The sequence below is a fragment of the Vulpes lagopus genome, chromosome 10 (assembly GCF_018345385.1).
Source record: "Vulpes lagopus strain Blue_001 chromosome 10, ASM1834538v1, whole genome shotgun sequence".
NCBI classification, from domain to species: Eukaryota; Metazoa; Chordata; class Mammalia; order Carnivora; family Canidae; genus Vulpes; species Vulpes lagopus.
The window spans coordinates 55918009-55930449 of NC_054833.1; the positions used below are offsets into that span (position 1 = coordinate 55918009).

Sequence of the window (12441 nt, forward strand, 5' to 3'; positions counted from 1 at the left end):
CTCAAGAAGTTAAAATAGAGCTATCATATGATCCAATAAATTATGGAAGCCACCCAAGCAAGGGTCCACTGGTAGATGAAGGGATAAAGAAGATGTGATATACATATGCACACACATGTATACAATGGAATATTACTCAGCCATGAAAACAATGAAATCTTGCCATTTGCAACCATAGGGGTGGATCTAAAGAGTTTAAGGCTAAACAAAATAAGTCAGTCAGAGAAAGACAAATGGCATATGATCCCACAAATATGTGGAATTTCAGAAATTAACAAATGAAGAAAAAAGTGACAAACCAAAAAACAGACTCTTCAACTATAGAGAACGAACTGGTGGGATGTGGTGTATGTGTGTGTGTGCGTATGTGTGTGTGTGTGTGTGTGTGTGTATACATATATATACATACAATGGAAATTTACTCAATCTATATGATGCTTTCATTTTTGGCGGGGAGAAGTGTGAAAATTATAGTTACATTGTAAAATGCATAGATTAAAAGAATGAAATATTTATTGAGAAAAATAATTTTTTAAAATCTAGGTTTTTGCAGACACTTAACTACAGAGAATAAATACATTGAGGGTCATCGGAGGGGAGGTAGATGGCGGACGGGGGGAAGCATGGGATGGGGATGAAGGAGGGAACTTGTGATGAAAAAACAATGAGGGCAGCTCGGGTGGCTCAGTGGTTTAGTGCCACCTCCAGCCCAGGGTGTGATCCTGGAGACCCAGGATTGAGTCCTGCATCGGGCTTCCTGCATGGAGCCTGTTTCTCTCTCTGCCTGTGTCTCTGCCTTTCTTTCTCTCTCTGTGTGTCTCTCATGAATAAATAAATAAAATCTTAAAAAAAAGAAGAAACAATAAAAAGAAAAACCATCTAGATTTTTGTAGATAAGTACTGAAAGTTTTTAGATTAGAGTCTTTGCATTTAGCTTCCCAACTGCTAATACGACTTAGATCCATTCAATGTGAGAAAAGTGTGGGTGAGTTGTTAAGTGCCAGGACCTGGGGAGACAGTGATAAATTACAACAAAAGCCCCTTGTCCTTAAAATCGCAGTCTTATTAAAGAAGACTTTTTAAAAAAAGATTATTTATTTATTTATTCATGAGACAGAGGCAGAGACACAGGCAGAGGGAGAAGCAGGCTCCATGCAAGGAGCCCGACGTGGGACTCGATCCTGGGTCCCCAGGATCAGGCCCTAGGCTGAAGGTGGCGCTAAACCACTGAGCCACCAGGGCTGCCCTAAAAAGGACTTTGAATATTAAATTTTAAATGAGTTTCCTCTTTACATCATAGTATTCACGCATATCCTTGGTGAAAGAAAAGAATCACTTTACTGATTTTTTTTCCAAGTCGTATCTATTTCTCAATACGCAATTGATTCCTACTGGCAGGAACATTTATGGGCTTCTAGTCCATTCCCTCAGAGGAAGAGCGCTCCATGAGGAGTTACCACTAAGGATAATGGCATATTATAGGGAGCTAATTTTCAACATGCTTAATGGAATGCCATCATTTTTTCTCCATATGAAAACCAACATACATGTGGGTTTTATAAAAGTAGGGCTGCCACTGTTTTGGAAAGGGAATGGGAGGGTTAGGCACACCTATCATTAGCTTATAACTATTCAATTTAATAAACATTTTAGAGAAAAAAGAAAGCATTATAACTACGTTTATTTACATATCTAGAATAATTTAAAAATATTTTCATTGTGCTTATTTTGACAGAAATTTTGGCTAGAATATTGGGATACTGTCATGACAGAATGATATGGGTTAGGAATCAGACTATTCTTTGTCCTCTCTCTCTTACAGTAACAAGAAAAGTCAGAAAAAAATGGAGGCTGGCAGTTTCTAATTTAGTTGAGCAAAGGTTGGGTGGTTGTCTTGGAAGCTGCAGCTACCTAGACAAGGATGGAATGTTAGGGGAGAGAAGGTTTTGTGCAGCTAAGTCATTTCTTAATATTGTATCTACAGGGTGCATGCTGCTCTATTTGAAGAAGAAAAATTTCACAGGAATTAAAACATAGTACAGTTTATCTATACAAGTACGTAAATTTATTCTTACCAGCAGCCTTTTTGTTTTGACCCAGAATATTGTTCCATCTTTTCCACAAGGGGACCGATTCTTCTGGAGCAGTCCTAAGTGTCCCTGTGGGATAGCCTTCTTGGTAAACCGGGCACCTATGGGTGCCGAGTAACATCCCATCGTGTGGGGCCAGCACAGGAGTGCCATTGGGACCATCCATTTGTGCTACAGTTCTGCTCTCAGAAGAACAATACGGTGGAGAAGGCATCACAGGCACAGAGTCAGAACACACACCTGCAGGTGGAAAGCTGCTGTCTGCATTCCACTGATGGAACCTGTGTTCTGTTGGAAGCACATGTTTTGAATGAAAATAGTTATGTGTCATCATGTTCTGAGAGTCTTCAAGTGTTACTGGCCGACTTGGAGACACTTGTGTATTTTTACTGCTCCTACTATCTGACGGAGACTTGGGCGGAGGATGAGGCACAATCAGTCTCCCCTGAGCTTGCAGGTGTGTGCTGGTTCTGCTTGCGGACTGGGGCCGAAGGCCAGTGTCTCTTCTGTCTGCACACACGAAGGCAGACTGCACTTGAGCAGACCTCGCTCTTCTAAGGACTTTGGCACCACCCCTCTGTGGGTTGGCTTTCGGAGCTTTAGAACTACCCCTATGTAAAGGGGGTTGACTCTCTTCTTGTGTTGAGGGTGGCCAGGCTTGTTTAGCCATGTTATAACCCGAAGGCATAACACAGTTCTGAGGTACATGGTCTGTTCCAGGTTCTCCTAAGGCAGCGACACTTTCAGAAGCAGAATAATCCTCCTTGGGCTTCTTCCCATCAGCACAATTTACAGCACAGGCAGGAATTCTAATTACGTGGCTGGCAGCTCCACTTTTAGTCTGACTGTGGAAAGGCTGAGACCACTGTTGGGACAGTTCTATTCTGTTCTTCAGCAAAGTACTATCTGCAGCATTTTTTTCTGTATCTCCAGTTTCGTCAAACCACCTCAGTTTTTTAATAGTCTTTGGAATTTCTGTACCTTTTTCTTTTGTTAATTCAATACTGTCTCTGATAGCTGCTGCTTTGTGATTTCCTAACTTAAAGCTTTGGTTTATGACTAGTGCTTTCAAACAATTATGTTCATATTTAGATTCTTTTTTTAAAATACTTTTAAGAAACCTCACACCATTTTTCTCATGAATGTTGTATTTTATTTTCTTGTACTGACTGACTAAGTCACAGTTAGAAATTACATTAGACACTAATGTTGATGTTTGGGCTATTTTGTGTTTTTTATCATTTGAACCGGAGTTGTGAGGTATATAGGCAGCTTGAAAATCATCTGAAAACAAAGGCAACTCTTCCTTACTACAATTAAAATATTTTAAGTTCTCATCTTTAATATCTGTCAATTCTCTTAACTTATCAGAACACTGCATTGGGTCCATTTCTTTTATATGTAGATTGCTCTTTTGTAAGGGCCTAGCTGACTGTGTATTATATGGCAGAACCATGCGTGTTGCCATAGGTACAAATGAAGTAGTTCTACTTTCTTGTCTTGATTCAGAATTGTTCCCTTGGTCTGAAAACGTAGCTATTTCCCGTGTTGGAGAATCTGGAGTGGTCCAGACTCTGCTGAATTTAAATGCTGGGCTCTCAGTAACAAATGGTCTCTCCCTTTTGAATGTTCCGGAAGAGGAGTCAGTTCTCATTAGGCTACTTTCAGAGACCTCTTTGCTTTTTCCATCTTGTACAACTACAGGTGGACTACTCATGAAGGCTACTGAATTATTAGCACTACTTGTGACTCTTTCCACAGGTGGATTTTGCTCTTTACCATTAAAACATTCACAAGAAGGTAGAACATTAGGTTTACTTAAAATATCTGAGAGATGTGTCTCAGTCTGAGTATTTGGATCATTTACATTTATGAGCCAATTATTTATATGCTGAGTTTTAGAGAATGACAGTTTATCTTCATCAAAGCAGCTTAGATTGGTTGATTGCAGATTTACTGATTTGAGAGAAATAGAATTCTTCTGGTTTGATGTGGAAGGCTCCTTGTTAAGTGTTAAATATATTTCTTCACGTTCCCCAGCCTCAAGACTGTCTATACTTGAGAGAGTTTCAGAATTTGTTATTTGATTAACTTCATCACAAAATTTCTGAAAGAAAGAAAAAGAACATTGTTATATAGCTTGGAACTTTTTAAATGCCAAAATTAATGATTCAACACACTACTGAGCCCTATTGTCCTTGGCATAGAAAATAGAGTAATACGGCTATAAATAGCATAAATATTTAACTAATCTTTATCCTTGGAGTCGTCCTTAGAGTGAAAAAGAGGGAGCCAACAAAGACTTATACTAAAGTGTGTTTGCTTTAATTTCTACACCTAAAGCAACTACCTAATTATTCTAGCCACGGAGATAGCTTAGAAAATAATTTTGCTATTGATATTCCATTTGGCCTATTGAGTTTCCTGAAGGTTTTATAACAGTACATGAAATTCTGAAAAATAGTTATTTACAAAGGGTATTTTTCCCCTGAAAGTTTCACTGGACTTGAATGAGGCTCCTGAAAGCTCTGTGCCCCTAATGTGAGTGTCCTGTTGGTAGGGCTGCATCTTCGGAGTGCAGGTGATCTTGTGGCCTACACGGTGGGGTTCACAGGAAGAGTTTTGTAGAAATAACTATACCTGGGTCCTGATGATTTAATATTTGGATGGGGTCCATGTATTGACTTTTATTTTAAAGTTCCCCAGGAAATTCTAATGCGGATGTAGAATTGACAATTATTGATTTTAATGAGTCCTCTTTTTAGATTTAGAACAGCAATAATTTCTATGAATTTCATAGACATTCTCATCACTATTTCAATGAAATTTCATGGAACTTGTAAGTCTTTAATAAAATTTCATGATTATTTCAAAGTGTGCTATATGTTTAAAAATATTTCTAATTTCTCACATATACCTAGAATGCATTGATGTGTAGCACATATAAATAAATATATTCAAGAGGATTTTACTTTATTTATTTATTTATTTATTTATTTATTTAAAATATTTTATTTATTTATTCATGATAGACATAGAGAGAGAGAGAGAGAGAGAGAGAGAGGCAGAGACACAGGCAGAGGGAGAAGCAGGCTCCATGCCAGGAGCCCAACGTGGGATTCGATTCTGGGACTCCAGGATCGTGCCCCAAGGCTAAAGGCAGGCACCAAACTGCTGAGCCACCCAGGGATTCTCTCAAGAGGATTTTAGATTATAAGTCTTGTCAAAAGTTAAATGGACTCAAAAAGAAGGAAATTACTGTCCCTTAAGATTTTTCACAAATTTTAGAAAATTTAAATATTCTGATACTAAACAAAAATGTATGATTTTTCTAGCTCATTAAATAAATGAAGAAATCTAGGAAATCAATTACAGAATAAAAATATTTTAGTTTGTATAGTTAATGCCTATTGATATATTACCACAAAATAAGTTTTGAAAATGATTCACAAGAGTTTGATATTCCTAGCATTTACCACCTACTTATCACATCAGTACTCTTGTGTCTTTTCTTTTTTTTTTTTTTAAAGTGATGGTTACTCAGTCTAATCAGGAGAACAAAACAGAGCACACTGTCAATGCCTGTTTCTACAGCTGAGCTGCTATAATAGAAAATCATAAGGAAGCCCTCAAAGGCTTCCTTTGAGATTACATCTAATGAAATGTAGAAATCTGGGTTTGAGGGTCTTTCTAGATGTGATATCCATGGCTCTAAGATTTCTGTTGTCACAGGTCTATGATGGCCTCATACCTCTAAGCACCTGAAAAGTAGTTTAGCAACTTCTGATTTCACTAAACTATATTTTTTCCCTCAGATTTCTTCTCATCAGTAAGAAATGAAACATTATATTCAGCTTCAACTTTTGCTTATAAGTTATGGCTATACAAACTGTACTAGTTTATACTTTTAGCATTTCAGTTTTAAAATCAATGTGATTGAAGTAAACTTATCTATCAAATGAACCCATTTTAAATGCATAATGGATTTTGACAAATTTTTCAGCCTATCCACCATATCAAACAATCCAGAGAAACTTTCCATCTGCTGGAAGTCCACATCTACCCACCACTAACTACCACTAATCTGCTATCATTAACAGATCTGAGTTTTCATCTGCTAATATTTTCCTTCTAGAAAAATGAAAAACTTCTAGGTGCATTTCTTATAGTATAGATGATGATGGAGTACAGTGGTGTTCAGCTCGTGTTTGTTTGAAGATGACTATTTCAGAATGATATTGCTAGCTGGATACAGAATTCTAGGTTGGAAGTTTTCTTTAAAAAAGAACTTAAAATGCTTCACTGTCTTCTGGACTGAAGTTCATGTGGTCTGTCTTATCTTTGTTCACCCACATTGATACATTGATCTCTTTTCCCCCCTAGATTATTTTCTCAAAATAATTTTTAAAATTTGGGTGTATTTGGCACACAATGTCACGTTAGTTTCAGGTGTACAACACAGTATGCTGTGCCCACCACAAGTGTGGCTTCATTTGTCCCCATACACATCTGGCACATATGCAGCCTTGGCAGGGTGGGTGCACACATACATGTGTGCATATTTATTCTTCTTGGAGCTTGTTGGATCTATGCACTTTTAGTTTCACCAACTTTGAAACATTTTCAGGCATTATTTCTTTAAATACCCTGGGATTTTAATTAAACGTATGTTAGACTGCTTGATATTGTCTCACAGGTTACTAGCATTCTGTTCATTTTTTTCCAGTATTTTTTCTCACAATGTTTCGCTCTGGATAATTTCTACTGCCATGTCTCAAGTCCAGTAGTTTGTTTGTTTCTTTTCTTTATCTTCCTTCCTTCCTTCCTTCCTTCCTTCCTTCCTTCCTTCCTTCCTTCCTTCCTTCCTTCCTTTTTTCTTTCTTTCTTTCTTTCTTTCTTTCTTTCTTTCTTTCTTTCTTTCTTTTTCTTTCTTTCTTTCTTTCTTTCTTCTTTCTTTTTCTTTCTTTTTTCTTTCTTTCTCTTTCTTCTTTCTTTCTCTTTCTTTCTTTCTTTCTTTCTTTCTTTCTTTCTTTCTTTTCTTTCTTTCTTTCTTTCTTTCTTTCTTTCTTTCTTTCTTTCTTTCTTTCTTTCTTTCTTTCAATGCCTGGACCATTAAGTCCATCCAGTGAAATTTTCATTTTGCATATTTTTCAGATCTAGGTCTACTTGGTTCTTTTAAAAATACCTTTTTCAATAGATTCATTTTTTACATTAATTCCTTGAAAATATTTCTAGAAATAGTTGTAAATTCCTGGCCTGTTAATCCTTTCATCTCTGCCCTGTGTGTATGATTATATTGACTAATTTTTCTCCTGGTTATGGGTCCTATTTTCCTGTTTTTCAACATGTCTAGTAACTTTTGGTTGACTATTGGATATTATAAACATTATGTTATCTGTCTAGATTTTAGTCTATAAGAGAGTGTTAAGGTTTTTTTGACAAGCAGTTGGTTATCTGTGTATTTTGAGGCTTGTCCAAAGAATATGTTCAGGTGAAAACCTATGTGATTATAGGGCTTATCTCATTTGTTTTCCTTTTTTAAAGATCACATCTGATATTTGCCTTGTTGTCTAATGTCCAAAAACAGTTGTTTCATATATTTTATTCAGAATTATGGTTGTTTATTGCAGGTAGGTATTTCATCAAAGCCAGAAGAAGCCTCCTGCTTTCCTTTTTTTAAAGCCTTGTCATTATTACTTAGTTATTGGATAAATCAGGCCAAGATTATCAATTTAATCTTGATACCAGCCTACTAAAAATATCATAAATGTGTGTAATTACTTGTGAAAAACAAAGTGCATGAATATATCAGGAAAATCAGCTGAAATCCATACTCATTTGTGTGGGGGGAACCAAGTGAATGCATGACCAGAGATAGAACAGAAATGCCATTTCTAGCTAATTGTGACATATTTTCATTACGAAACTAATGTCCATATGTATTATAATTTTCAGGATGGTCTTTGTAATCCGGTCTCTAACAATGATACTTATATTACATTGTACTTTTACATAGCTTTCATATTTGATCAGAAAATAACATCCGTAGAGCATATTTTTCCAAATATGAGAGATGGAAAAAGAATAGAGAAAGCAAAGTGAAAAATGAGCAAAAGGCAGAAAAATCTAAACAATTATTTCTGTAATACCTGTGATGAATTTTGTTAACTCATTCACATCCTATCCTTGGTTAATGGCATACTTTTCTTTGGTGTAGAACACTGCAGAGATGGGACAGAATTATTACTAGATACTAAAATATTAACATATTTATAGTTTCATACTTGCAAACTGCTTAGATGCTGATCTTCTAGGAGTTTCTGAGTTTCTTCCAGTTTAAGCTGGAACGCATCTTTGTTAGTAGCCAAGTTTGCCCTGTTGTTTTCCTTCATTTCTTTATCACAATTGATTTTGGATAAGAGATGTTTCTGATGCTTGTGACCATTTTTTGACAATGATGAAGGCAAGGCATTATCTATAGCTCTGTGAATCATACATAAAAAATATTTAGTACATTTAAATAAAGTTAACCTCTATTTATATAAATGATACATTTATGGTGTGTGTGTGTGTGTGTGTGTGTGTGTGTGTGTGTGTTGAGATAATCACATTTAAGGATACTGGAATGGGAATTTAAGGCAGTCAATAGTAGAATCCAAATGGTTGTGGGATTTTAGTGCCAGTAAAGCACTTCACCTTCATGTAGGAATACCCAATTTTTCATGGCTTTGATTATAAAATCCCATTTCTCTGTTGTTTGGGATGGATATAGAAGGAGTTCCTGTAGACATGTAGAATCAGTCCTTAGTTCTATAAGAGCATTCCTATCTGTATAAAATGTGCTGCATTCCCCTTTGTTCTGAGTTGATGTTATAGCGGGTAGGTATTCCTATAGCCCAATTACAGTTGGTTGGAGATTCAAGCAGATAGAAAATATGAAAATTGCCTGTTGGGGCAGGCAGGAATTTCCATCCTACTTTACTAGATTTAGAAGCCTGGATCTTACTCACTGGAGGAGAATATACACACTTGTTTTCAGTTGTACCACAAATACAAGCATGTTTTTCATGCCACAGAAGGGGTATCTGTAGTGCAGAGTCTGCTTTTAGTATGTAAAGTGCCACCCACAGATATCAGCGGGTGACATAATTTTCTATTAGAATTCTGCATCTTCTGGAAACAGCAAGTTTTATTTTAGCAGATGTACAAAGTGAAAAACAAAGAACAAAGGAGCGCTGTTTTGGGGGAGGGCAAGGAAGTATATCAAACAGCTGACTGTGGCTGCACTACAGCCAGTTGTGTGAATCCCAAGGGCATTTAGTCCCAATTCATTTCAATGATTCCTAATTTAATGTGGATAAAAATGTTTGGAGGATACATGGCCACATATAACATATACCTATCTCCAATACACATATATATCTTTATCTAGACAAACTGGATTACTCAAGGTCAATGATTACTAGATTCCAGCCTATCCTTTTGTGACCACAGGGAGGACATGGACAGCCAGAAGGTATTTAACATAAGTTCCTGAGTGCTGAGAGTGTTTTTCTCCCGTCCTTTTAGGCTTTCCTACTCTCACGCGTTCCTTCCCCTTCAGTCACCCTTCCCAAACAAAATATCGCTAAACCTACAAAATATCTAATAAACTCAATGTATTTACCTTTAAAGTTGACGTCTCTCAACTTTTTCTTCTCTATTTCTTTCTTCTCTAGTCCACTTGCTTCTCTTCTCTTCTCTACTTTCTTCCCCCAGTGAGGAGGATTGAGGGCATGAGCAGGAGTAAAGGGAGCTGGGCGAGTAGGAAGACAGGGGGAGGAACGCACCAGGGGAAAGGAGGACAAAGCAGGACAGACTGCACAGGGGGCCGAACGCAGAGGACAGGAAAGGAGAGGGCTGAGGGAAGGAAGCCGGGGTGGAGAGTTAGGGGAGGAGGGTACAGATGAGGAAAGAGCAGGTGAAGAGGAAGAGAACTGCACAGGAGATGAAGGAGATGTGGCAGGAGAGGCCGAGGAAGATGAAGAGCATGGGGAGTAACAGGGAGGAGGGCGAGTGGGAACAAAGGCAGGAGGATGGTCTACAAAGGCCTGGGGCAGATCAGACCATGTGGCGGCTTGGGGAACGGACCACTGGACTGACCGTAAAGGGCCTAGGGGAGCAAGACGTTCAGGCAGCGGACTGATGTGAGGAGTGGGGACTGGTTGGTGAGGGGGCTGACTGGAGAGACAGGGAGGCTTCAAGACAGGGAGAGCTTCCCAAGGGGCCGTGGAAACAACCAGTCCAGCTGGAAGGGAACGGTGGACCAGGGCAGGCATGAGAGGTGCTGGAGTCCAACGCTGTGGAGGGAAATGCTGGGGTCTGAAAGGTTTGTAAAAGAACTTGCTTTGTGCATTAGGATGAGGGATGACTGTGGAACTTTGGGCTGGGTGGGGTGGATGGTCAGGTGTGCCAGAAAGAAGTGGGGCTGCTAGATGTTGGAAAGTGCTGGAAAAGCTAGGAGTCACTGGGGCTGGGGGCGGAGGGAGATGTTTGACTGGGCAGGACAGGAACGGGGCTGGTAAAGAGGTCTTTGGAAGAGCAGAGGGGACAGCTGGACAGACAGGCAGGGCTCGGGGCTGGTGGAACGGCAGGGGGCCCCCTGGAGGAGACAGCTGATCAGCTAAGTGGGGATAAGGTGTGGAGACAGCTGGACTGGCAGGGATGGATCTGCACAGGTGGAAAAGCATTTGGACAGGCAGGTAGACAGCCTCATTAAGATGCTCTTTTTGTTGCAACATTTATTAGGTTGCCTCTAGGCTTTTGATTCATATTCTATTTTTGTCCTGAGGGTCCAAGCATGATGTTCTTCTGATCAGTGTTGAGAAACGTATGTAGCTTATTCACATTCCCCTTTTCTCATTCCTTTTAAGAATATTTTCACCTTTTAGAAGTCTGATAGTCAGGCAGATAATGAACATGGGCTAGAAAATGTGGTTCAAATGACTGGTACAAAGGGAAAAGAGAGGTCAAATAGACCACCACTTAGCTCTGGCCAGATTTCTCAGAGTTGCATGTGGTTCACAATTGACTATGTCACCACAAATACATGGATATTGGAGATAGATATGTGATAACATCATTTTAAAGTATAAAAATTTAATATGGAGGGAAATATAATTTCTTTTACCTTACATCTTTTGGAAGGGTGACATATGTTATCTTTGTGATAAGGATTCAGTTGCGCCGGAAGGCTGATTACTTGTATTTTTAATGTTAGTCCCTTATTAATATTCTTATATCTCATTATTTCCTGAGGCAACTTCCATTTTCATATGGATATATTCTCCGATTGTTCTTGAAGCTTTAGCATTGAATGCCCTCTAGTTTTTCATAATAATGTTTTGCCTTTAGATGATCACATTACCAACATCTTAAATTATTTTTATCTGCCAGTAATATTTTCCACATTAGAACAATTGTTTATGAGTACTGATAGAATCAAGTACTTTGAATTCTTCCTGTTTCCTGGCATTACTTTATTCCTTAACACATTTTAGGTTTATATTCCACATATACTGGATTTTTTAATGTGACAATAGGTTATCAATATTTGTAGCTTAATCATATTTTCAATAAATAGTATATGTATTTCTATTAACCTAACACCAGATCCTTAATATTCTAATATTTCATATTTGTATAGCATTATAATTGTATAATTTATGAGGCATTTTCACACACATTATTTAATACTGTTAGTTATTTGTGGAAAGAAATTCAACTTTTTAATAAGTAAGCCATAGTGTTCCCTCTGTAAATTGTATACATTCACTGTTTTCCAAATAGGTAACACATATGTGTGTGTGTATATATATATACAGATAGGTGTAGATAGTCATAGTCAAAATAGTGCATTACAATAATGAATGAAAACTAGGTACTCTAATTTAGAATGGAGATCATCTCTCATAAAACAAAAATGATGTATGTTATTTAGTGGTCCTAGCAAAGATTTGGTATGATGCTAACTCTATGTTTGTGTGCTACAAGGGAATCGAAGTTGTTCTGACATTTCATCTCTTCTAAGACTTTAAGGAATTGTACAGTGTTGAACAAAAAATAGTCTATCCTTTCATTCCTAGCACTAGCGACCTTTTTAAATTGAAAATATCTGATAACACAAAGGATAACAATTGATATGCAGAAAGAGAAACCGTGAGTTAGGAAAGCTTGTCCTCAAACATGCACATTACTTTTATAGGAAATGATTTGGGGTTTTATATTACTCTAAACTCCCCTCTCTAGATGTCTGCCATTTTCCCTCATCCCCAGAGTGCTCTATAATTGTACCGTCCTCCCTGGACTTGTA

At 37.8% G+C, this 12441-nt stretch overlaps 1 protein-coding gene across 9 annotated transcripts in view; it reads right to left on the reverse strand.

Moving 5' to 3' along the window:
* Nucleotides 1-12441, reverse strand: part of CEP126 (centrosomal protein 126) — a 107585-nt gene that overhangs the window by 28471 nt on the left and 66673 nt on the right. For 7 of the 9 annotated variants that reach the window (XM_041772699.1, XM_041772694.1, XM_041772696.1 and 4 more), the window contains exons 5-6: nucleotides 8375-8573; nucleotides 2076-4197 (exon numbers count right to left, since the gene is read on the reverse strand). In XM_041772699.1, coding sequence (XP_041628633.1) covers nucleotides 2076-4197; nucleotides 8375-8573 — 2321 coding nt within the window. Of the gene's footprint in view, nucleotides 1-2075; nucleotides 4198-8374; nucleotides 8574-9756; nucleotides 9882-12441 lie in introns of those variants that run through there. The other 2 variants (XM_041772700.1, XM_041772695.1) reach the window with 2 other exon arrangements.